The sequence below is a fragment of the Colletotrichum spaethianum genome, assembly GCF_022836535.1.
Source record: "Colletotrichum spaethianum MAFF 239500 DNA, contig04, whole genome shotgun sequence".
In the NCBI taxonomy this organism is placed as follows: Eukaryota; Fungi; Ascomycota; class Sordariomycetes; order Glomerellales; family Glomerellaceae; genus Colletotrichum; species Colletotrichum spaethianum.
The window spans coordinates 1,449,083-1,473,711 of record NW_026054774.1 but is presented as its reverse complement, the minus strand read 5'-3'; the positions used below and the strand labels follow the sequence as shown (position 1 = coordinate 1,473,711).

The window sequence follows — 24,629 nt, the reverse complement described above, 5'->3', positions numbered from 1 at the left end:
CACACCACAGGCAGCCCGAGCAAGGCGGTCACCTTTCACAGCGAGCATTACAAGTTGCAGTTGGACGTCACCGTTGATGCAGAATCGGACTCGGCTCCTAGTGTTACCTTTAGAAAGGAAAAGCGTGACGGGATGCTAGGCGAGGGTGTGGTTGCCCACATCGAGATCGAAGAAGGCCAGGCCATTTCGCTTGTTCTGCGCAACGACATCCCCAATCATGTTACCGAGAACATCACGACCGCTGTGCTCGATGGCCAGCAGCACGACACCCAGTCGTTCTGGTATAACTGGATCTCCAAGAGCAAGTACAAGGGCCGGTGGCGCGAGGTCGTCAACCGAAGCTTGATGCTGTTGAAGATGATGACCTACGAGCCAACCGGTGCCATCATCGCCGCTCCCACATTCTCCATTCCGGAAGACATTGGCGGCGTGCGGTAAGTCCTCCCTCTCCTCTCGCTCTGTTGTCCAACACAGCTCACAGAAGCACTCAGAAACTGGGACTACCGCTTCTCCTGGGTTCGTGACTCGAGCTTCACGATTTACATCCTGCTCCGCTTGGGCTTCTCTGCCGAGGCCGATGCCTACATGGACTTCATCAGCGAGCGCTTTATCAAGTCCCGCGGCCCCAACGGCGAGCTGCCCATCATGTTCACCATTCGCGGCGAGACAGACATCCCCGAGATCGAGCTTGACCACCTCGAAGGCTACAGAGGCAGCAAACCCGTGAGGATTGGCAACGGCGCCGCATTTCACCATCAGTTTGACATCTACGGCGAGCTCATGGACGGCATTTACCTGTACAACAAGTACGGCAAGCCGATCAGTTGGGACCAGTGGTGCTCGGTGAAAGAGATGCTGGGTATGACTTTCTGAGCCCTTAACCTTGTCTGCTAGACGAGCTAACCCGAGCACTCAGACTTTGTTCTCACACTCACAGATAGTAAGTCTCCGACCTTGGGCCAAAATGAAGTCCCCCACTGACATCAGGAACAGAACCCGACATGTCCATCTGGGAGGTCCGCAATCATAAGCAAAACTTCACCTACTCCAAGGTCATGCTCTGGGTCGCTTTCGACCGTGGCCTCCGCCTCGCAGACAAGCGCAACTTTCCTTGCCCCAACCGCAGCAAGTGGCTCGCGGCCCGCGACGGCCTCATGGAAGAAATCATGGAAAAGGGTGCGTGTTGGCTCTCGATTCTCCTACCCCTTCAGCCCCGGATATCCTGGCCTCGCGCCTGAACCGTGAGCTGACTGTACGTAACAGGCTACAACAAGGAGATGAAGTGCTTCGTCCAGAGCTACGAGAACAACACCATGCTGGACTCCTCGATCCTCATCGCTCCGCTCGTCTTCTTCATTGCCCCCAACGATCCCCGCTTCCTCAACACCATGGACCGCATCCTCCTGCCCCCCGAAAAGGGCGGCCTCACCAGCACCGGTCTGGTCTATCGCTACGACACGGAGCTCACAGAGGACGGTACGTCTCCCCCTTTCTCTTCAGTGTCCCACAAACACACATGCATCCCCGCATGCTCTCCCATGATAACACACAACAGCTGACACGCTTCCATCCCCAGGCGTCGGCGGAAGAGAGGGCGCCTTCAGCATGTGCACCTTTTGGCTCGTAGAGGCCATGACGCGCGCCTCCGCCTACGAGCCAAAGTACCTCGTCCGCGCCGTCAACCTCTTTGAGAACATGCTCAGCTTCTCCAACCACCTGTCCATGTTCTCCGAGGAGATTGCACGCAGCGGCGAGCAGCTCGGCAACACGCCCCAGGCCTTCAGCCACCTCGCCCTCATCAGCGCCGCCTTCAATCTCGACCGCGTCACCGAGGTTCATCGATAGATCGAAACGAGGGAAGGGTGGGGGTCTATTCAAGAGAGGTCAATTTTGCATGATTAACGCTTCAACGTTGTAGAAAGGGGCACACCACATCCAGGACGCACAGATGATGGCCTTCTCAGTCATGGTACAGAATGAAAGAGTCAGAATGTTATGTTTTTGGCATAGTCGAATTTTCTATGCAATAAAGTCCAGCCAACGAGCCACGCAGGCTCAGACCACGAGCAGAAAAGCATCATGCCCTCGTGAGACCTGCCTATCCATACCGCCAATACGGCCTCGAGGACCGAGTGCTTTTTGTGATGTGCTGATTTTGTTTCCCTACCCCCCGAGAACGCCGCGCTATGCCTTGAAAACACCGAAACCCTTCTTCGCCACCCTCGAGCGGCTGCCGCCCCTGACCCCACGAACGGGGTCCTTGTTCCCGCTCAATGTCGCGCTGCTGCCGCTGCGCCGCCCGGTCCGCCGCCTCGTCCCCTACGACAAGTCCATGCCGTCCCGGTCGTCGCCCAGCCTGTCGCCCACGGAGCTCAGCCCGGAACTCGGCGGCCTCGATTCTTCCTTGATCCGCGGCGACGTCGCCGAGGGCGCGCTGCCCGGCGGGGGTCCTTGCATCTTGGTTCGCCACGTGTGGATGCTCGGCAGGTCGCCGCCCTCGACCTGGACCTCGCCGACGTCGTTGCCCTTGCCGATGATCGTGCCGTGGTACTTGGAGTCTTCGCCCGTCTTGCTGTGTTTCTTCTTAAGGACTGTGAGGGCGCAGATGTTAGCTTTTCTCTTGCGTCGTAAGTCTCCTAGCTCCAGTCTTATGCGCAGCTCCGGACAAGAGAGGAAGGGAGCAACGAACCGTTCAAGTAATCGCCCAACTCCAACTCCCCGTCACCCACCGCCGCCTCCCGAATTGTTTTGTTCCGCGGCCCGGAGAACCACTTGATAAACTCCTCCACGCCCCTCGTATCCTCAACCCTCTCCCGCTCCCGCGCGACCTCGGCCAGCGCTGTCGTCATCGCAAGGTCCCCCTCGGCGTCGGGCTCTTCCCCTGCTGCTGCTCCTGCGCCTCCCTCGGCGCCTCCGTCGACAGAGTCCAGGATCTCGCCCAGGATCGTACCCCTGCCCTCAGCGAGCACGTCGTCCGGCGGCACGGCACCAAGCTCTTGCAGCGCCATGCGCACGTCGACGATGCCGGGCGCCTCGCCCTCCGGGTTGTTGTCAGCGGCGTGCCGCGCCGTCGCCTGACACAGCGCGTACATGTACCGCGCCGCGAGCTCCGTCACGGCGTCGAGGACCACGGGCCGCGCCGCGTGGTAGCCCGTTGCGCGCAGGATCTGCAGGACCGCAGGCCGCAGGAGGGCGTGGAAGAGGAGCGGCGGGGGCGTCATTGTGTATTAATGTATTTGTGGCTTGTATTTTTTTGTTTCTGTTTTATTCTTGTTCTCTGTTGGCGATAGCGGTATTCGGCTGTCGTTTCGCGTAACGCGTATAGTATCTACCCCACGTGGAGTCGAGAGAAAAGGAGAGCGGTTCGAGAGGGAAATCGCGGGTGCTGTGGCTGGGCTCGTGGATGCGATTCCGTCTGTCACCTTCGGTTATGTTGTTGGTTCGGAGAGCTTCGCATCGTGCTGCGACGCGCGTTTCTTGAATCGCAAGAGCCTTGAAGTATGTATAGGGTCGTATCACGCCTTTACCGCGCTGGTCGTCGCAAACAAATCGGTCGTCGCACGAGGGAGAGGTGAACGAGGTGCAAGCCCGCGAAATTTCAGCCTTGTCGAGATGGAGGGAGCTCGGACCAGAAGAGAACAGAACCGAAAGGTGAGGCAAAAGCTCCAGTTACCAGGTACTAGTGTGGAAGCACCGCTGGGGAGAGCTGTTTGGACAGTGCAGATACTGTAATGGTACCCGCCATTGAACAATCACCGTTGCACCTGCCGCAGTGTCCCTAATCTCTCCTTCCACTTCGTTACTATTACTTTCGTCGTAAGGTAAAGCGTTCATATTATTGGACAATAATGTTCAACTTTTACACCTGCAATCCAGGATCAGGCACCTTTCCTACATGCCGATAATGTCCTTTAATCTCCGACCATTAAAAGAAAATGCGAATATTCAGAGAGTCGTCTCCTTACACAGCAATGTAACTGGATTTGCTAGCGGTCACCAGCCCACACCTGCCAGCCTTAGTTTTGCCTGACGGCTAGTTCTTCAGACTTTTCAATACCCGTGTACTTGTTGATCCAGCCCAGAACCTCTCTGTGCCAGACAAGCGAGTTCTCAGGCTTCAACACCCACTACGAATATGTCAGCATCTGCTATAGAAGCCTCATGATGTTCAGCACTTACGTGGTTCTCATCTGGGAACATCAACAGCTTGCTGGGCACGCCGCGAGCTTGCAGCACGTTAAACATTGCCAGACCCTCGGAAATGGGCAACCTATAATCCAGCTCGTTGTGGATGACCAACTGAGGCGTCGACCACTGGTCAAGATGGTGGGCAGGGTCCCACTTCTCGTAGCCCTCACGGTTCTCCCATAGAGGGCCGCCGAAGTCGTGGAGAGGGAAGAAGAGCTCTTCAGTAGACCATTGGTTAAGTGTTGAGAAAACGCCGTCGTGGCACACCAACGCCCTGAACTTTCTTCCGAGCTCGTGGCCCTGGATCCAGTCTACTTGGTGTTAGCTTTAACAACGGCAATCTGGACGAAGTATCAACTTACTGATCATGTAGCCTCCGTAGGAAGCGCCCAGAGCGACGGCGTTGCCCGAGTCAATGTAGGGAATGTTTTTCTCAATGTGGTCAAAACACTTTACCAAGTCGACGTACGGGCGGCCACCCCATTCGTTCTGGATGTTATCGGTGTGCTGCTGTCCGTAACCAGTGCTTCCCGTCGGGTTGGGCATGACCGCGATGTAGCCCTGCTCCGCGAAGATGGCTGGGTTCCACCGCGTGCTCCAGCTGTCCATCCACGCAGCCTGCGGTCCTCCGTGGATGAGAAAAGCAAGGGGGTACTTCTTGTTCTCGTCAAAGTTTGATGGTTTCACCACCAGAGCGTGTACATCGTATCCCTCTGCTCCCTTGAACCAGAACTCGTCACACTGTGACTTGGACAGGCCGAAAGACTTGCCATGCTTCGAGCTCGACGAGACAAGATCGGTCTTCTTGCTGACCGGGTCCAGGACCGAGTAAGCCGAGTTCTCGACTCGAGATGATGTACTGATGAAGAGCCTCTCGCCGTCGTCTCCCAACAGCTTAGCCTCAATGACAGAGCCCTCCTCGTAGATCGCTGCTGGCAAACCTTTCGCCTCGTGCGGTGTCGAGGGCAGCTTCCAAAGCTTCGCACGGCCGTGCTCTTCGGCAGACACGTAGAGCTCCGAATCGTCCTTGCTCCAAGTGATCCATTCGGGTCGCGCGTCCCATCCGCCAGCACCGTCCTCTGTCTGGTAAAACTCCTGTACACTTGCAAGATCGAAAACGTCTGGGACGAGCATCAACCTCGGCTTATCCGTCTCGTATTGATCGCTCTTCATCCGGGTGAAGGCAACTTTCTTTCCGTCCCTGGAGAATACGGGTGATGCCGAGTACCCACGCAGCTTGCTTGTCTTGACAATCTGCGGCACTGGCGGTTTCGTCTCCGCGAAAGACTTTAGAGGAATGAAGTAGAGGTCGGTTTTCGTGTAGATCGCAGGGGATACTTCGGGGTCCCGCGCAATAAACACAATGCCATTCTTGCTGAGGTCGAAATCACCTGCGCCACCAAAGGGGGAACCGGGGACTGTAGCTTCGAGCCCTTGAGAGCATTGACCAAGCCCGGATCCTCCAGCTTATACGTCTTATCGTCCTGCTTGAGAAGACCATACCAGATGGAGTTCTGATTTTCAGAAACCCAAGCGTCCCAGTGTCTGACAAACAAGCTCGAGTAGATCTTCCCCGTCGTGTGTTGCTTCTTCTCGGCGGCGGGGTTGTACATGGCGCCGTCAGGAGTTGTCAAGACACAGACGGCGATGGCGACCTCATTGTCCGACAGTCGCTTGGCTTTGAGGCTAGAGAGGCTGCCTTCGAAATGACCAACCCGGGTTACTCTGTCGTTCACTCGTCAACAATGGACTGCGATTGCAGGTCAGGGGAAGGGCCTACGTGGACGGCCTAGTGACGTCTCCCAACAACAGGCTGGTGGTTCCCTCGTCGCCGCTCCTCAAGAGAAGAATCTCCCGGTCTGAAATCCATGTTGCGTCGCTGTAGCTTGCCTCTTCATAGAGAAGGGTGGAGTGGCCGCTCTCGACATCGAGAACACGAGTTTGGGATGTTTTGCTGTGGGAGTCGAAGGAGTAGGTCGAAACCTGGCTTGGTCAATGCGTGCTCACAGCTTCCATTGATCTTCACTTGGTCGTAGAAAGAGACCCAAAGACCGGTAAAGCTCGAGAGTGCAGACAGGTAACTCACAGTATACAGCACCTTGGTGCCGGTGGGGTTAGGAATGCCAGGGGACCTGCGCGGGGCAGAGAGCAGGACCTCTGGGGTGAACTTGGAAGCTTGAATCGTCATCATGAGGAACTGAGGCAAGTATGCGACACTTTGAACTCGATTATACAGCTATCAATGGGGAGAAGTTGAAAGTAAGAAACGGTTGGGAGAGAATGCTGCCGTAGATGTATGTCGGTCGGTCAACAGCAATCCCCAAAACTGCGACATGACAACGGGGGATCGCCCGTCTGGGTTGCAGCTCGGTTGAAGAGCCCCGCACTAGCTACGAACAGGTTAGCTACGGCTGTTCGAGGCGACTGCACGGTGCCGACAAGGTTCTCACTTGATGCTCAGACGTTGGACAGGCTCAGGCCCCCTCAGGCCCCCTCAAGCCCCCTCACTGTAGCTCGTCCCCGTCGTCTCCGAACCAATTGGTGCAGCAGGCCGGTTGGGAGCTGGGGAATCAGATAGCCGACGCCTAGCACCTTGAGAAGAAGCTTCGTCAAACGGCAGCAGAGGGGTAAATGCTGCATCATGCAAGGGACCTGCCGAATTGAGATGTGTGTAACGAGGGGTCTTTTGACTTTTCCTCACGTTACTCGGACGGATCAATATCCAGTGGAATAATCCCAAGGGCCTTGAAAGAAGTTCATGTTGGCGATCAATCATGGGGCCTATCCTAACACGATTCCTCCGCAGTTATTATCGTAGTGAACCTCATTGTACCTACCTTAGTTCACGACACTGCCGAGACACCTCGAAAGAGGCCTCTTGTCATTTACAGCTTTGATTGACCGGGAAAACTTTTTACGCCGGAAAACCTGTCGACCAATGCGTGGGCAGATTTTGCTCTCTGCGTAGTGGTATGTATGACAGGCCTAGGAACGCAAAAGTTCGTCTCCACTAGGAACTTTTGCAGCGTCTCGTTACAGAAGTGCCCGCAAGTTACCGTAGTCTGGGTCACACGTACGTTTCTGGCCGTATTGTGTTGCATGCCCTCCTTCCTTTGGACCCAAGACTAATTACATCTCAGCGAAGACGAGTCAAGAAGGGAGACCATGTTGTCAGATCATCAAATTGGGAAGGAGAACATTATGGAGTTCTCCGTCGGGTATCATTGTTTTCCGGAACTCCTCAACTCCTCTAGCCTTCGCCGTCATGTATGATGCTCCATCGGTTGCTCTTTGTCCCCAGGTAACGATGCGAGTAGCCCTAGCGGCGCGCGACAGTTTGTGAGTTGACGGCGAAAGATCCCCTCGCGATAACCAAACGCTAGTACTGGAAGCCTGCGAGAGCCCCGATTGGTTTGAAAAACCAAGATCGCCGTGGTTGGGCCTGGAAGATGTTTACAGTCTCCCAGAAAGTTGTCGTAAATCGTTATAAAAATAATGCCTTGGCGGGCTGTCTACCCAAATCCGCAAACAATGGCGAATGGCATGCCCGAGCTAATTCACTTGCGCCCAGCCCCAAAGTTGATGCGCTTCTTATTCGGGGCCTGGGAGTCGTGATCGCTATCTTCTTCGTTCTGCTTCTTGTTCTTCTTTCCTGACTTCGAAGCTGTCGCCGACGTTGGCGTGGCATGGTTGGAGCCGGAGCCGTCCTTGAAGGACGTAGACAAGGGAGTGGGTGCATGCGATGCGGGAGTCGAGCCGGGAGTCGTGGCTTCCTGCGATAGAGGTTAGCTTATGCCATAAAGCAAAGAATGGAATGACGCACACTGCCGGGCCGATACGAGACGGACGACCGCGAGAAGACGCGATTCTGTTCCGTGGCGCCAGCCTTGCGACGCTGGGCGGCCGCGCCCGTGCCCTTGATGTAGTTATCGAATCCCGCGATGATGTTGCCGTTCGGAGTGCTCTCGAGGTACGCCGTTTCCTTCTGTTCGATGTCGGCTTCGATGTTGGCAAGTTTCCGGGCGATAACAGCTCTCTTGTCCAGCATTTGCCTCAGACGGGCCTGTTCCTCTCTGTACATCTGCATCGTAGGCGCCGGCTGCGATGCCGTGTTGGCGGTGTTTGGCTGGTTTTCGCCCATGTTGTCGGAATAAAGCTGCGCGTACGGGATCTAGGATCGGCGATGCTGTGTTCGGCGAGTTTGTCGGTGATGAACTCGATGCGGCGCGGTCGAGGCAAGGAACGGTCGCGATAGGAAAGATTGAACGACTTGTCGCGCCGGAGCTTCTAGTGGCTCAGGAACCGACGCTTTGGCGCAGATGGTCGCCGTTGGCAATGCACGACGCTCATTGGCTGATTCGGATCGTATGGATCTCCGAGTGCTTAGTCAGGTTGACAGGCGCCCCACCGTGGCTGCGGACCTGCGGCTACCTACTTAGGTAGTCTACCACGAAACCCAGGACGTCCGCGCTCCGGCCGGGTTAGTCAGCAACGCCGCTCTTGCTCGGTGAGCATCACCTTTGATCACCTCAACTTCGCCCATCCCTCCGACGAGCTGCATGCTAACCTATTACCTCTCACCCACCCATTTACGAACTGACACTGTATGGCCTTAAATTCATGCGTCTTTCGCCATGGATCAGGTTTCAGTTGATTGCGACCAGGGGCGAGGCGCGGGCAGATTGGCTAGCGAGCCCGGAGTCTGGCGACCCTCTTCATTCTCTTGACACATGAATGCCTGCCTGATGCTCAGCCACGAGACACGAAAAGTGCGCATATCATATTCGCAATAGCGCTGGGCGCGCGCTGGGCTCTGGTCATGAGTATATGAGACGCTGCGGTCGCTTGTTTTCCATCTCATCCTACTTCCTACCTGCGCAAACCGATAATACCTAATTCCTGCTCTTACTCTCTGCGGATTTCGGCGACGGGTGATCACTTGATCCTTGAACCCGTGAGCCTTGCGAACAGGGCAGTGATCATGCCTAAAAGGAAGAGCGCCGAAGATTTCTTTCGCGGCAGGAAGAACAAGGGCTCGGTACAATGCGCTGAAGGAAGCGCCTGAGGCGGATTTACAGCCAGGAACGTACCGAACAAAGCTGGGAGGCATATCGCGTAGCCAGGAACCAGAAGGGGCGAGTAACAGGAAAAGCACTGCGAACCATACGCCGCGAGAATGTGGAACAGGCGGCAGAGTCGCCGTCGTCGCTATGGAAGCTCGCAAAATGGTCATGCAACAGGCAGAACATCTTCAACCGGGCTGTAGGGACACTCTTCCACTGCAGGTGGCAAAATCTGGCAGTACATGCTTGGAAACCCGACAGAGTTCATAGCTCCGACCTCCAGCGGGAACGCAATAGCCTAGTCATAGGTTTGAGCTATCTATCCCCCATTCCTCAAGGTAGACGAGCTTGTCGTTTGCCTGGTCTAGCCAGCCATCCAGTACTAAGTCCCAATTACCAGGGACGCTGGCAAAGCGGTAGACAGAGATAGCATCCACAGCGGGACACTCTGTGACTGCAATGACGAAAGTACATCCATGTGAGAAGTCTCCGCCCACACCTCCAGTTGAGACCAGGATAGGGTTGTCAGGACCCAGCTCATCTCGAAGGTGGGTGGCACGGCCGCAGAGCCGGCCTTGAGCGTCGTCCCCCTGGCAGGCTCTGGGGTCAGGTGTCATCGGCTCATTTTTTGGTGGTCAGTACACATTCTGCCAGCTCGATGAAATCTGGTGTCCTACCTGCAAGTTGAAGCTCATGATAGCTTCTGGCCAATCCTTCCAAACCTGACCAGAGTGTGCGCCTTGATAGTTGAGTATATGTGACAGACGCGCGTCGTAGGCATCAAAAGCGGTTTGATCTACATAAAAGGCATCCCTGCCGAAGGTGTCGTGATAAATATCGCTGAAGATGCAGGTCAATAAGGCTGTGGCGTGTCTGGGAGGGACCTAAGTGCAGGCAACCTACGCGCGATAGTCACCCAAGAGGGAGTTGGAGTCATGGGGAGAAACGATCGTCTTGATGTTGCTGTCCTTCAGCTTGAACATGACCCTGTCAAGCTCATCCAGACATGCATCATTGTATTTGCCAATCGCGTCCTCCAGGGGAGGCATTGTGCGGACACGTTGGCTCCATTTCTCGCAGCCAGGCTGGTGGGAATTCACCCAAAGACGGATAACCTTGGTGACATACTCAACCAGTACTCTCGATCTCGTCAACGCCCTCTATGGACTAGCGGTGTGTTTCTTCATTGGGAGTCGAAATCCAGAATGCTTGTTGAATAACAATTTTCACATCATTTTCCACGTTGAATAGGAGGGTCACTGAGCAGAACTACAAAATGGAATGGACAGTAAGTACTTTAACATGTTTCATAAAATCTGAGAAACCGACACAGCCTCAAGGGTGCGATGGCCGAAGCTAGTGCATGGTTTTCTATTTTCCAGATGGTTGCTTGGCTGCTGTCAGGACAAGCCTTCTGTTGAGTTGATGCTTGGTCAACTCAAAGCGGATATAAATGGAGTCAGGAAACTGACGCTGTCCCATGAAATTGAACTTCCCGTCCAGTACAGCATCTCTGAAGAGTGGGTGCTGACAACCAAATGAGGCCACAAAGTATAGCTTGAATAAAAGATTCTGAAAGAACATTCATGTGCGACTAGCTACTCATACAGGGGAGATAAAATGGTCAATTTCAAGCTGTAGGAGTAGTCCTGACTGGTAGCTGCAGGTTCACGGGGTACTCGAGAGCTGGCCTGCCGCTAACAGGCAGAGGATCAATAGCTCTCAGAGCATTCCAGGTCTTCATAATCATCTCCAAGTATTGCTGGAATCCAGATCCCGGTCCAACGTCACCGTCGCCAGCAAACTCAGAAGCGAGATAGATGAGCTCGTCAAGGGTAACATCCCTATGATCGACAACGGAGATGCACAGGATATAGGCCAAGATGTTCTTGTGCACATCGACCACTCCCTTGCTACCGAAGGTGTACTTGTATGTATACATGTCGACACGAATGATAGCGTTGCTAGATAACATTGATCAGCATTTGTTGGCTTTGTAACAGAGGTCGAAGGAGCTCATCATACTGCTTCATACAAACGAAGAACTTCTTGTCATAGCTTTCGCCAGCTGAGGAGTCGCCGAGAATCGCAGAAAGGCCTGTCTTGACCACGGATTTGAAACCGTCGAGGACGCCCTTGGTCCCTGTATCAGAAGCGCCGAAGAAGGAGTCGACGGCATCCTCAACGCCTTTTCCGGGCTAGGGTATTGCAAGATTAGCGACTGGATGCTTGTGAAGGACTCAGGGGTCGGTTTGAATGAAAACTCACAGTGCTTTCAGCATCAACAGCGACATGACGCTCAAATCTCAATGCCCTCCTTCCTGGCACACTAGTCTTCATCGCCGACTCACGGTCCAGGAACATTTTCTCCAGCTCCCCTTGGAATGTGTCCAGTCGTGCATCTGCGAGCTTCATCATTAGCTCCAGTTGTTCCTTCTTCTTCCTCTCATTCTCGTCAGCTGCTTCATTGGGAGCGATTAAGGCACTGATAGCATTGCCCATCTTAAAAAGGAAGAATTGAAACGAATTACGGTGAAGAAGGATGATGATGAGAGAACGAGGTGTTTAATGATTCAATTCTACGTAGTGCAAGGGCGAACGCGCCTTTTTATCTTGCGCATTGCTTTCTTATTGCGACTGACCTCATGAGCTGGTGATTCTAGACTACAGTACAGTCCAAATGTCCGTCAGCATCAGACGAACTGGTGCCGGATCGAAATGGTCTCGAACATTTCATTGCCAATAACTACCCACCTCAGGGCATATCTTCGCGATACTACATCCCGCATCACATCGCCCTTTTCGAAGACGACTTACCCGATGCGCGGCATCAGCCAGCCATATGGCCTGATCGGCAAGCTGCAACACTATTTACAGGTAGACCCAGCACTTAGTTGATCACCGAGGATATGCTAGGCTTTCCGAAAAGGAAATGGATCAGCTGCACGAGACTCAGCAAGCTGAAAGCTGAATCCAATTGACCCCGACACCTCAATGGCATACAGTTAAGCCCGAGGTCACACATCACAGGAAAGGTTCGATAGCCACCAAGCGGATGGGTGTGTGATCCAGCAACAAGGCAGCTGGAGAGTTGGATGTGTGGTGGGCCGAAATTACTATCCTAGCCATTGTGGCTGGCTGAAATACGACCCGCAGTTTTCCAATACTTGGCCTCAGCTGGGACTACAGAACGTGAAAGGCAGAAACAATCGAAAGAGTCTTGGGTATGCCTCTGTGGGTGGAAAGAAGGCTGTTTGTCAAGCGTTCGTGTAAGCTCCCAAGCCAAGAGTGGATGGTATAAAAGTCGACAAATCCGCTGATGAAGGGATTCCTATCTCCACATACCTGTCGACGTCTACTTACAGCTTACTACATACCATTCTTCACCATGATCTTCCTTCAAGAAAACCAAAGGCCTGCGGTAAGCATTACTGAATGCATATAAGGACATTGTGAGACTAATTTTGCCATGCATTCAGGAACCGTATATCAGAGATCTTGACAAGGCTAAAAGTGTTCAAAACGGTGTGGAGAAAAGTCTGGGAGAAATTGCGACCGAAACGTATTGTTTGACGTTCGAAGACATCCGCTATATCCTACGTGCCGGTCTGAACCCCCGTTCTTGTGCGGACTTGGACGCTGCAAAAGCATTGCTAAAAAATGGCACACACTACAAGAACGAGAAAGGGGAACAGAAGCAAAGTCTCCCGGACTTCATTTCAGTCATGGGTGGCTTCTCCAGATTAGTTGGAAGCGTTGTCAAAAGCCAAAGCCTGCATTCCATCGAGGGCAAGCCTGATGTGCATGTTGAGCTTGAGCTGACGCTCTCAGCTTACGTCGACAACCGCAATCCAGACGATGTTCCGCGCCTTTGGGGTGAAGTCGGCAAAGTTCTGGACAGCTTTACAGTCGAACAGAGAAAGTTGATATGCAAGAAAGCCACAAAAGAGCTTATCACTGGCATGAAGAAGATATCGCAAGGGCCGCATACTTGCCTTGTCATGGCACCAGCCCAGACTATGATGTCGACGGACAAGGAAAGTTATGGTGGTTTTGGGAAGACAGGAGGGTCGTCCATGAAACGTGACGAGTCCGATTTCGACCGGAGTGTCATAATAGACTCCTCTGGTCAGTCTTCTCAAGTTGCCTGCGTTCCAGCTCGGCTGGTTTGGGCCTTTGCCGAGCATGCGGAGAGATTAGTTCATTTTCATTCGAACCGACCACTCTATAACTACGTTCTGAGTGTGGTGGATAGCTAGCACAATTGACTCTTCAATACTCTTGCTTTTTTTTTTTTTGCTTTTTTTGTGAAAAGTTCCATGTATGCTCATCTGCCTCCGACTGAGCCACTGCTCTCTAAGGCCTAACAGAGAGCGAAAATGCCGTCTCGTTTGTGGAGTTGACATATGTTCTATCAAAAAGCGTCTCGAGCTCATCGCTACTGTGCATTGCACCCTCGCATGGCCAGTGTAAGGTGTGGTGATGTGTGGTTGTATTGTGGAGGTTCTAGGTACCTGCCCTGTGTGGGCGGATATAACAGCCAGGTACCTTCCCCTCCTGTAGGTGCGGTTCCAGCTGAACTGCCCACCCTGGTTTTGACCACTAATGTAAGCAAAGAGCTACCCTGAAAATACGTATCTGCAGTCTACCTAGAGTGGGTGCTTAGCCATCGCCCCTGCCAAGTATCGCATTTAGGCAAGTAGTCCAAGTCAATGGTGAGCCGGAAACGGTCGCGAGCCCCAGAACTGACCCGTAGCCTACTGCAACCACCTCCTACAAGAGTCGTCTTTCTCGTCAGAATGAGAATATGTCTGTAGGCATCGTACTCACGTCAAATATTCCAACAAGAAGCAGGGTAGAACGAAAGGCAACTTTGCTAAGTCACGTGGTCAAGCGCAGCACGGTGCAGCAGACTGAAAGTTGACGACAACGCGCGCGTAGGTTTCCAAGTACAATAGAGAGGGAGACAACATGAGTGGGATTCCGATAAGGGTCCTGGACGAGCTGGCGAGAAGCTATCGACGATGCCGTTTTCTGGCCTCGCGCCACATCGATCTCTCGTCCCCTTCGACGCGGCGTGAGCATCCTTTACGCACTGAGGTTCTGGAACCGGGCGCGGGGGCAGGGGGCCTGGATGCCCCCAAGCGCTGGCACACAATGTGTTCTCCGTGTCAGCGACTGCGCAATTGTCGCCTGATCAGGGGCTTGATGGTCAGGCTTTGATCACCCTAGATCACCCTTACGTTTAGGGTAAAGCAGCGACAACTCAGGTTCCACGCCAGATATGGATTTGGAAGGCAAGATTTGTCGGGGGTGACTACATAGTATAGAGGAAGGAAGGAAGGAAGGAAGAGGCTTGGAAGAGGGCCGGTAAGGGGGAGCAGTTCATCGAACTCGATCCTTCGCTCGGCATCTCACTCAGCACCATTTCCAGAGCACAAGCTCCTTACCTCTTTTGTTCTCTTTTCATATTCAGTATTCTGAATACGGGCGATAATCCTACTGGGTCTTTGTCATGCTCTCCCAAAATTAACACTGTTCCAAGCCCCATTCAACTCAAGGTAGCAATATGCATCGACCCGGGCCCCCAAGCGCCCACGGCACCCCCGCCAGTCCTAAAGCTGGTTGTCCGAGTCGCATGAACCAAGACGGATCATCATCTCTACGCCAGTCTATTTGCAACGTAGACGGGCCGCTCATCACCGTTTCCCAGGTTTGCCCCTGGCTCTGGGGCTAGAGACAGGATGACAGCCGGTCACGTCCGAAGAAAATCAGCACAGCGTTTGGAAATGCATTCATGTTCTCACCGATTACGACAATCTGCTTCATCAGTCTGTGCATTCGACGAACGCCCACCCAACTTGCGGACGGGAAACCAACGCCAACCAGCCTCCGTCAAGCACTCAGCCGCCCTTCCGGCACCGACGGCACCCTCAACTGCCCCTCCCAAACCCTCCGAGCCGGGGGTAACATCAAGGCTCCGCACCATCAGCCGCAGCCCGCAGCCAATCGCTGGCACGCAGCTGCATCTTTTTGACAGACGAACAGAGAGGCTTGGCCCCTGTTTCGTTTCACCACGGCTACCTCGCAGAGGCCTCGCCGATGATCTGTGGCCAAGGATGCACCCGTCCCTTCTGTTCCCCCCTCCCCGTATCCTGGAGAGTCTTAGTCTTAGCATTTTTGCCAAAAACTTTACCTTGCTTGACCGTTCGGCAAAGCAAGGTCGTTCCATGTGGGGGGCAAAAGCTGCAAATCAACTGGCGCAAGCGCGCGGACAAGACGGAGGATCGTCACTGAATCAAGGGGGACGGGCATCAAGGCACTGGCTCCTGCGTTCGACTAAAGACTCAACATGGCACCGTTGGCATGCGCATGACCAGCCTTGCTACCCTACCGCTTCGCCCTAGTGAGCCGTCAAAAGATGCTGTGTTCAGGGGGCTGTTCCCTAGTCCTGGTCATCCTTCGGTCAAAAAAAAGACAAACACCTCCTCCTTGCCTGATTTCTCGTCAGTTCGCTTTTGTCTGACTGTGTCACTCACTCGTTTCCACCCACGATCGTTTCCACCCGTCGACTTCGCCCGGCTTGGCTTTTGTTTCCATCGTTTGCTTCGCTCATACAAAAGCCCTTCGTTTCTTTCTCTCTGTCACGGTCACGATCAGTATCATCACCACGCACATCCGTCGCCCACAGCACCCGCACTCCTCTTACACGGCATCAACCGTTCCACAAGACCGAACGAAATGATTCTCAACGGCTTTCTTCCCGTTTCCCTCCTCGCCAGCCTGGCTCTCGCCTCGCCCATCCTTACTATCCGCAACAACAACGCGACAGACATCATTGCGGCCGTCGCGCCAAAGTCAGTATCATGCGCCGGCGTGACGGACTTCCCTGACGAGTGCGCCACCGCAAACCACGCAGCCCAGTACATCCCGGCGGCGTTCCAAAAGTATGGCATCTACCGCCCCGGCGAGATCGCCGGTGTTCTCAGTCTCATGGCATTCGAGACTGGCGATTTCCGCTACTCCCGCAACCACTTCCCCGCGCCCGGCCGCCCCGGCCAGGGCACGCGCAACATGCAGATGCCCAGCTACAACCTGATGTACGCCCTCGCCATCCCCGAGCTCAAGGACAACGCCACCGCCATCGCCGGGGGTGTTACCGACGGCTCGACCCTGTCCGACGACAAGAAGAACGCTATCCTCGACCTCGTGCTCCCCGACGACTACTCCTGGGGCTCGGCTGCTTGGTTCCTGTCGACCCAGTGTGACCAGGGTGTGCGCGACGGCCTCGCTGACGGCACCGTCAAGGGTTTCACGCTCTACATGGAGTGTATCGGCACCTCGGGCACGGAGGACCGCGTCGAGTACTGGACGAGGGCCAAGGCCGCTTTCAACATGGCTTGAGTACGAGGCTGGCCTCCGTACCCATCTTTCTTCAACTTCCTGTACATATAGTTTATTTGGGTTGCATAATGGGATAGGGTATACGGAAATGATAACGAATGTTTTATTTCATTTCAAGAACCGAACGGCAGTGGCCGAGTGAGACAAACGCTACGAGTGTAGCTCCCATATGTACTGACTTTCCCATGTTCAAATTCGTAGTAGCAAAAAAACATGTACGTGCCCCAAAGGTGGGTGTGCGGGGTGGGTATGTGATGTCTCGCGAGCCTCGAAATCTCATGTCACACCCCCACCTTTCGGAAGCAAGAAGAAGAGAAGTTTCCCCCTGAGCTACCGCCCAGTCGCTTTCCTACCATAGGTACAGGTCCGTTGCCGAAGCAAGGATAAGAAAAGTCGAAACAGATACACACGATAAATACACACTACTTAGGAAATTAAGCTGTCGAATGTCGAGTCGATGGATTAGTTGTTTTGTTGTTGTTGTTGGTTTGTTGTTGGACTGTATGCTTGGTGAGTTGTTTCTTTGTCGATTCCTATATGCTATTCTTCAGTGGGTGACACACACGCACACACACGCGTTACAGCTGGGACGACAGGCAAGGCGACGAAGTGATGTTATTAAAACGTCCTATAAAGTCTAAGTTATAATCGGTACTCTCAAAAGCGAGGCGCGTCGTGGAGTGTTGCGCAGCACTCGTGGTCGGAGAAGGCTTGCGACGGGCAGAGGGGGGAGGAGGGGGAGGAGGCTTGCCTATGCCGCCAGCACAGATACCCGTCCCCATGACCTTCTCGGCCGGGACAAACACGAGCGGCTCCCCGGTCCCGCTCTGCGCCCTGAGCACGCCGTTCCCATCCGTCACGTACGGGCGGCACTTGACGACCTCGAGGATTAGCTTGCACGGCCGGAACCCCGTCTCGCCCGGGTTGAGCGACACGCTGAAGGTGTGGTTGCTTCCGACGTTGGAGTACACGCTCACGACCTGGCCGTCGTCGTACCCCTTGCGCATCACGATGACGTGGTCGTCGTTGTAGACGGGCAGGGCGTTGTAAAAGAGGTACCCGCCGTCGAGCGCCGCCAACGTCGAGCGCAGCGCCACGAACTTGGACACCCACCGGTACAGCTCCGACTGCGTGTCGTACCCCGCCAGCCACAGGGCCTCGCGGTTGTACGGCGTGTCGCCGCCCGCGAACCCCTGCTCCAGGCCCTGGTAGATGATGGGGATGCCGTCCATGAGCAGGGTGAAGGTTAGCGCGTTCTTGAGCAGGGTGCGGTCGCTGGTCTGGTGCAAGAAGCGCGCCTGGTCGTGGTTCTCGAGGAAGCTACCGTAGAGGGTCAGGTCACGGGCGAGCTCGGCGAGCTGCTTGACGCCGTTGGCGAGGTTCCAGATGCTCCCCGTCGTCGACTGAAAGGCCTGGGTGACCCAGTAGTAGACGGGGTAGTTCATGACGCCGCTCATGACGTCCTGGTAAGGGGCGACGTAGACCGGGTCGCCGTGGAAGACCTCGCCGATTGCAAACACTCCCGCCGAGGCCTCAAAGGGCGGCCAGAAGGACATCTCGACGTGCTTGGCGCTGTCGAGGCGGACGCCGTCGAACTTGAACTTGTGCACGACACGCTTGATCCACGCGTTGAAGACTTGCCGCACGCGCGGGTCCTCGGTGCGCAGGTCCGGCAGTGAGACGGCGTCGCTGCCCTGCCAGCACTTCTCAACCGACTCCTGGGAGTTGTAGTCGATGACGCAAGGGGGAGGTGGTAGGCCGAGGCGTTGGAGAAGGGGCGGTAGATGGAGAAGTCGACCGTGTTGCTGGGCCCGCGCCAGGCCATGTGGTTCGTCACTACGTCGGCCATGAGGTACATGCCGCGAGCGTGCACGGCGTCGGCGAGGGCGACGAGGTCCTCGGCGGTGCCGAAGCGGGGGTTGACTGACCAGATATCCTGGGCCCAGTAGCCGTGGTACGAATCGCTGGGTTCCTGTTAGTCTTGGTTCTGGGTTTGTTCAACAACCTTTCCGACAAGCATCCCGTGGGTTTTTAATGTAAGCCTCTCACAACCCATCCGCACAACTCCCTTCTCGACCCATCTCACGCAGGAAGAACAAAAGGAGAACTCACCCGTCGAGTGAATTGCCCTGGATATTCTTGACAAAGGGCGAAATCCACACGGCCGTCGCACCGAGGCCCTGGATGTAGTCGAGCCGCTGGGCGATACCCTTCCACGAGCCGCCGCAGTACGTCTGCTCGCCCAGGTCGCACGGCACCGTCGTCGACCCGTCCGTCCGCGCGAACCGGTCCGTCATGACCTGGTAAATCGTCTGAGACCGCCACTCTGCGGGGCTCAGGGCCGAGACCCGGGCGCCCTGGTGCAGGGCGGCGGCCGCTAGAAGAGAGGACCAAGCCGTGAGGGCCTTCATCGTTTCGCGCCGAGCGTACCGTTGCCGTTGTCTTGAGAGAGTGACCGAAAGAAAAAGAAAGGGAGTGACTGAACAACTAAAAAAGAAGGGAAAAAACAACAACAACAAACAACAGAAAAGAGAGTGTATGAAACAAGCCGAATTCGTGAGGAATCGTGAGAAAGAACTTCGTGAATCGGGACGTCGTCGAGTCGTAAACTTATATACTGGTCGTCGCCTTTGCGCCCTCTGCCATAACGGGTCTAGACGCGAACAAGAACCGCAGGCGTAAACGTAAAAATACAACTCTCATAGAGTTTCTAGGGGTGTAGCCGGTATCTTTCAGATTAAGGCGTCGAGTCCATAACTCAGCAGCGTCTCTTCTCAACTCCTCGCTCTATTCACGCTGGTCCGAGCAGGGAACCCCGGAGCGGCCAAAGAGTGCGATCTCTAAAGGCGTGGCTTGTGTGCGCGTTACTGGATGTTCCGGAGTCGAAGGGGCCGGGGTCTCTGAAGTAGCCCGCGAAGCTTAAAAGAGTAGTTTAGATGAGATAGGGGTTAAGGGCTGCGTTCCCCGAGAGCAAGGTACAGATGAGTCTTGACCTTTTTCCCAATGGGTTAGATGCAGTTGGTTGGTTTTGATAAAGACTAGGTTGCTAATTATTCAACCTTTTCGATTGAGTCCCCGCAAAACTGTCAGGAACCAGGAACCAGGCACCAGGGAAGCGACGCGAGTTGACATTTTAATATGTAGCGTAGGCGGGCGAGGTCCCAGGGTCCTACCTAGCTATGTCTGCTCCCCCGAGTATCCAGCAACTCGTCAACAGGGCAAGTCCCGTGGACCCACTCTCTGCTTGTCGATTTTTTTTCCCTTCTTCTTTCATTTTCGGTGTGCGAGGGGCCGACCGCCGTATCCTGTGAAAAAGGGGGTCGTATCAACTGGGGTACGATCGGCCCTATCGGCGAAGTGGTGTTCCCATCCTAGGTCCCTCACCGCCCCGGGGGTGAGATGGACTCCGACTTTTTCTCTGCGTGGGCCGGTGTTAGGACGTCTGCTGAAGACCGGGGAGATAGGCATGTAGAGTTTTATTCAAGCAACGGCCGGGAAATGAAGTTGAAGCTTGGTGGTTCGCCAAGTCGGTGGGACACCGCCGATCCCAAGTTCAGTAGAGAAAGTCTACATTGTAGCATTTACCCGTCCAGGCAAGAGGAGACGAGTTATGGAAGAAAACACGAAGTAAACAGCGTCAGTTACGCCGGTACGGATGCAGCATGTGTCTTTGACGACCTCCTCGCACCGCAGGAACAGCCAGCCGCATGACTCGGCAACGTCAAGTGGACAAGACCATTGTGCCGAACAACCATCGATCAGTAAATAAGGTAACACGAGGTCCCTTTTACTGCCCCCACCACGCGCGCGCAGGCCAAGGCTCCCCCGCATTATTTCCCCAAAAGTGACAGGTTTGACAGTGACACTCTGTAGAGTGTTGTGCGTTCTGCAGGACATCGTCTTCACTAAGCGCCCCCAATCTGTCACCCCCCCCTTACAGCGACTTTCAACCACGAGCCCAAAGGGACGGACCGAATCCTGCTGCATACCGCCGGCGTGGACGCCGAATACCACTCCGGACGGACGGTCGTTCCCCCCTCCCCACGCCCGGTTGGGCAAGTCTATCATTCCGCCCAAATGTGTCACTCTGCGGCCGAACAAACAAACGTGGTCGCTGTTCATCCAATGTGACCCTCGAAACGCGGAGACTCCGCGACTGTCATCACCTTCGGGCCGGTTGACATGACATTCTAGTGCCAAATCGGATCACATCGTCACATCGTACCGCAACTGCAAGGGAAGCTTTGCACGTGTAAAAAAAAAAAGGGAGTAGGGTATTTTGTAATCTTGTCCAACATGGCCTAAAGTGTCAAACACCCTTCTATCCTACCAAGCCCCGTGGCTAACGCGGAGGGGAGTCTATTCCCCGGCTCTCCTTTTCACCCAGCTGAATGGCCCAATCGCTCAGGCCTTCCCGATTCTGTCATTGTAGTCGTCATCACATTATCTACTTCCTGGCTCGATCACCGTTCCACCGCACCCCGAATCGGTCAAACTAGCCGGCCATGTTGTTGCCGTTGACTCTGCCAAAGGGGTTCCCGGAGGCGTCTGTTTCCGGCGAGGACTGACCCGGATAGACCTGCTGGAACCCAGTGTCGGGGGCCCAGTTCGCGTTTTGAGTGTACGTCTCGAAGGCGTTCTAGAAGCAGTGTCAGCAAACAATCCTACCATATCATTGGCGGAGCTGAGAACTTACCCAGTCGAAATTGGCAGGGAAATCGGCGCCAGCCTCAAGGTTCGTAAACATTGAGAATGGTGACCCCGCATTGTTCATACCAAGGTCGCCTTGGAAGTTGGGCGTCATGCCCGTCCCCGCCATAGGTAGTGACACCCCGAAATCCATGCCGCCAAAGTTGGTCGACGCTTGCAAGCTGTTCTCGATGGCAGCTGCCGTATTGGGCGTCATTCCACCGGACAGCATGCCCAACGTCATAGCAGCGTTGTGCTCCGACTCCATCTCGGGGCTGCTGTCGAAGGGCGGGTACAAGTCACCCTTCAAGGCCTCCTCCTCAGCGGTCGGACTCTTGATCTTCTGCAACATGATCTCGAGGACCTTTGACGCCTTGTAGGCCTCGATCGACCCGTCGGCGAGACCTTCCCATATGTCTTTGGTAAGCTCGAGGCTCCTAATCATCTCCATCCTTTGCTCCAGCGTCCAGAACATTACTGTCTCCGACGCTCTGCGATCACTGCTCGTCTCGGCGACTCGATCAAAGTGGAGGTCAAGAGCGACCAGCGAGGCTGAGAGGAGGAAGTCCTTGGTCGCTATTGAATTGACAAACCACCTGAGAGACCGGAGTCTGCCATTTGGCTGTGATTCCCGATCAAGGGTGATCAAATGCCGCAAGGTCTCCAATGCAGCCTCGACCGCGGTCCTACGTGAATAGGCATACCGCGGGTTGCGTCTGGCCCGCGGAATGTACTTCTTGTGCAACAGGCAGACGATCTTGTTATAAAGGACGTTGATATTGAACCTCGCAACGATCAAGGTGACGGGATCGTGTGAGCCCTCCATGGAAGCCACTTTGAGATGCGGCGGGATTTCATCGTTGATTTCCCGAAGGCGGGCGTCAAACCGCAGAATTTCGTCGTACGGTAGTTGTCTGCCCACCCGGTTGGTTGCCTGTAAAATGTCGCCCATCTCGGTGGACAGCCTTGATTTCGCAATCATGTACGCTATCGGAGTTGGCTCCGTCTTCGGCCGCGAAGGGGGCAGAACCTTGGTGTCCGGTCCGAACTCCTCATCGAAGATGTTATTCGGCAACTGAGTATCGCAATCGTGGCCGTATATCATCGATGGGAGACCGACCTGATGTGAAAAGAACACATCGGCCATCCTCACCAATGCCCACGTTCGCCTCCTCATTTCCTGGCAAAAGGCGTCAGCTAACACTCGAGAATCATGTTGCTCTGGGGGACTTACAGCTTGGAAAGGGGTAATAGTGGGGAACCACTTTGCATCGCGGTGGTAACCCATCCGGAACCCAACTCTGATGAGTAGCGAGACGATCAACCAGATGCCCAGATCGGCATCCCACCTTGACGAGTATTCCCCAAAGACGTAGAGAAGCATAGTCTCTACTGTGTACTCGACTGGCTTCGTGTAATCGGCGGCAACCAAGCATTGGACGGTCCGCAGCCGGTACTCTGCTGCCAAATCCAATGCTCTTCCTTTCCACTCAGGCGGCTCATCCCCAACCTTGTGATAGCTCAGCATAGCGAGGCACAAGATCGAGTACAGAAGGCCCAGCCACATGATTGGCGTTTTTGAAGGGTCTTGCCAATGTGCGCGAAGTTGTTGCTGGAATGTCGGCGCGTGGATGATGTTCACCGCATTGTCCATCGAGTTGAAGTATCGTGAGCAAAGGGCCAGAATGGCCGACTTGGGCGGTAGCTCTGCTCGCAGCTCGACTTCGCTAGCGGGCGTTGCTCCCAGGAGAAACGTGGGCCCCTCTCTAGCGCTGGGCGGTTTTGACATCATGACCTTTTCGTAGCTCCTCTCCAGATCTTTCTTGTGGTTATTGAAGTAAGTCTTGACCTCTGATATATCCTTCAAGATCGTGTGCCAATGCTCCTGGCCGATATACATGGACTTGCCCTTTTCAGTGTCGACTTTCAAAACACCCAAAGAAGTCGCCAACTCGCCATCAGGATCGCTGTCGTCGTCCTCGTCGTCATGCATCTGTGCTTCGTCGTCGAGGTCTACCTTTGCCGACGGAGGTGTGCTGTCGGTGTTCGATTTCCCGGTCGACGAGCCTGTTGCTGCGGCGGCTGCTGCTGCGGTAGAGGGATCAATAGTGGCACCCCCGTGCATCAAAGACAAAACTAGGCCTTCTAAGCGGTCAATACGATTCTGCATATCATCAGGGCTCGAAGCGCCTTGACTTTGATTCTTTTTACGAGCGGAAGGAGTCGCGTAAGAACATGAGGATGTGTCACCGCCCTCACGCTTCACGCAGTTACTGCATGGGTGACCCCTATCGCACTTCCTATGGCATGGTTAGTTCACAGGGGAGGTTGTGTTCCGCAGAAGTCTTACAATCTACGAGACGCGTTAGCAAGTTGAAGCGTAATGGCGGGATTTGCTTTCATGCTTACTTCCTAGTCCGACATGGGTAACAGCTGAGAGGAACTCTGTTTCTCTTCCTCACGACTCGGAACTGCTCCTCAGGAGAGCGACCCGACCCTGAGGAGGGCGTCGTGGACGGTGGTGTGGGAGTCATTGTGGCAATAGAGTCCGTGGAAAGAAGATACGCTTTGGCCGCGACTGGTGACGACTTCCACGGATTGAAAGGTGAGTGTTTGGACTTAAAGTCTTGTCCGACTGAACACACGTGGATGCAGTTCCACTGCCTTGGGAGACGAGATGAGAGCTACTGCAGATGATCCTTATACGACAGGCCCCTGATCCAAGGCTCGACAGGAGGGCCGTCAGATTCCCAAAAGGATACAAAGGTAGCCACTGGAACTATGACAAACGGCCGGTGGGTGGCAGCCTAAACCTGTAGGTCGGTGGAATTATCGCGCGCTTCAGCAAGGGTCCGTCCAAACGGATGTTGCGCAAATAGCAGGAGCGTCGGGCTGCTAGACCGTTGCTCCTGGAAGTTCGTTGGAGGGGCGGAATGAGACTTCTGACTACGTCCGATGTCGACGACGTCGTATCGGCGACGAGTTGCTTCTCGCCGAGCTCTTGGCCTCTCAGGACGTGACCGATGCAGGATAGTCTTGCGTCTGGATAAGCAGCAGATGTAGCTGCAATATTGCGACGGAACAGGGAACGCAGGTTCGCCACAGTTTCGAATCGATCTCGGTAATGGCGAATCGAGTCGGTCGGCCCGCGTACCACGAGGATTGGTGAAGGGGGGGGGTCGGGCCAAATCCCGCGAGGCGCACGGCAGATGTGTAGAGACGGCTGGCTTGAGGGACTAGGTAAGATTGCGGGCGCAATAGATGGCGGCGTCGATGTCCCGCGCG

At 54.7% G+C, this 24,629-nt stretch overlaps 9 protein-coding genes across 9 annotated transcripts; 1 reads left to right on the top strand and 8 right to left on the bottom strand.

Moving 5' to 3' along the window:
* Positions 1–2,319: 2,319 nt before the first annotated feature.
* On the bottom strand, positions 2,320–3,221 carry ColSpa_02447 (transcription initiation factor TFIID subunit 5; the record flags this gene model as incomplete). The annotated part of the gene is made up of 2 exons (XM_049268659.1): positions 2,320–2,591; positions 2,690–3,221. The coding sequence occupies 2 exons, from the start codon at positions 3,219–3,221 to the stop codon at positions 2,320–2,322; spliced, it is 804 nt and encodes a 267-aa protein (XP_049124616.1).
* A 795-nt stretch (positions 3,222–4,016) lies between these two features.
* ColSpa_02446 (dipeptidyl-peptidase 5) lies at positions 4,017–6,376 on the bottom strand (the record flags this gene model as incomplete). Its single annotated transcript, XM_049268658.1, has 6 exons — positions 4,017–4,127; positions 4,180–4,499; positions 4,551–5,559; positions 5,580–5,913; positions 5,969–6,171; positions 6,275–6,376. The coding sequence occupies 6 exons, from the start codon at positions 6,374–6,376 to the stop codon at positions 4,017–4,019; spliced, it is 2,079 nt and encodes a 692-aa protein (XP_049124615.1).
* Positions 6,377–7,745: 1,369 nt separating this feature from the next.
* On the bottom strand, positions 7,746–8,329 carry ColSpa_02445 (chromatin modification-related protein eaf6; the record flags this gene model as incomplete). Its single annotated transcript, XM_049268657.1, has 2 exons — positions 7,746–7,961; positions 8,012–8,329. 2 exons carry the CDS (start codon positions 8,327–8,329, stop codon positions 7,746–7,748), a joined length of 534 nt encoding a protein of 177 aa, XP_049124614.1.
* Positions 8,330–9,553: 1,224 nt separating this feature from the next.
* ColSpa_02444 (uncharacterized protein) lies at positions 9,554–10,300 on the bottom strand (the record flags this gene model as incomplete). Its single annotated transcript, XM_049268656.1, has 3 exons — positions 9,554–9,841; positions 9,929–10,124; positions 10,155–10,300. 3 exons carry the CDS (start codon positions 10,298–10,300, stop codon positions 9,554–9,556), a joined length of 630 nt encoding a protein of 209 aa, XP_049124613.1.
* A 581-nt stretch (positions 10,301–10,881) lies between these two features.
* On the bottom strand, positions 10,882–11,193 carry ColSpa_02443 (uncharacterized protein; the record flags this gene model as incomplete). The annotated part of the gene is made up of 1 exon (XM_049268655.1): positions 10,882–11,193. One exon carries the CDS (start codon positions 11,191–11,193, stop codon positions 10,882–10,884), a length of 312 nt encoding a protein of 103 aa, XP_049124612.1.
* A 22-nt stretch (positions 11,194–11,215) lies between these two features.
* Positions 11,216–11,753, bottom strand: ColSpa_02442 (uncharacterized protein; the record flags this gene model as incomplete). Its single annotated transcript, XM_049268654.1, has 2 exons — positions 11,216–11,449; positions 11,520–11,753. The coding sequence occupies 2 exons, from the start codon at positions 11,751–11,753 to the stop codon at positions 11,216–11,218; spliced, it is 468 nt and encodes a 155-aa protein (XP_049124611.1).
* A 4,239-nt stretch (positions 11,754–15,992) lies between these two features.
* Positions 15,993–16,655, top strand: ColSpa_02441 (uncharacterized protein; the record flags this gene model as incomplete). Its single annotated transcript, XM_049268653.1, has 1 exon — positions 15,993–16,655. The coding sequence occupies one exon, from the start codon at positions 15,993–15,995 to the stop codon at positions 16,653–16,655; it is 663 nt and encodes a 220-aa protein (XP_049124610.1).
* A 578-nt stretch (positions 16,656–17,233) lies between these two features.
* ColSpa_02440 (alpha-amylase 2) lies at positions 17,234–19,066 on the bottom strand (the record flags this gene model as incomplete). The annotated part of the gene is made up of 3 exons (XM_049268652.1): positions 17,234–18,460; positions 18,493–18,619; positions 18,768–19,066. 3 exons carry the CDS (start codon positions 19,064–19,066, stop codon positions 17,234–17,236), a joined length of 1,653 nt encoding a protein of 550 aa, XP_049124609.1.
* A 2,084-nt stretch (positions 19,067–21,150) lies between these two features.
* On the bottom strand, positions 21,151–23,878 carry ColSpa_02439 (fusarisetin A cluster transcription factor fsa6; the record flags this gene model as incomplete). Its single annotated transcript, XM_049268651.1, has 4 exons — positions 21,151–21,294; positions 21,352–22,524; positions 22,579–23,617; positions 23,754–23,878. The coding sequence occupies 4 exons, from the start codon at positions 23,876–23,878 to the stop codon at positions 21,151–21,153; spliced, it is 2,481 nt and encodes an 826-aa protein (XP_049124608.1).
* Positions 23,879–24,629: the final 751 nt, after the last annotated feature.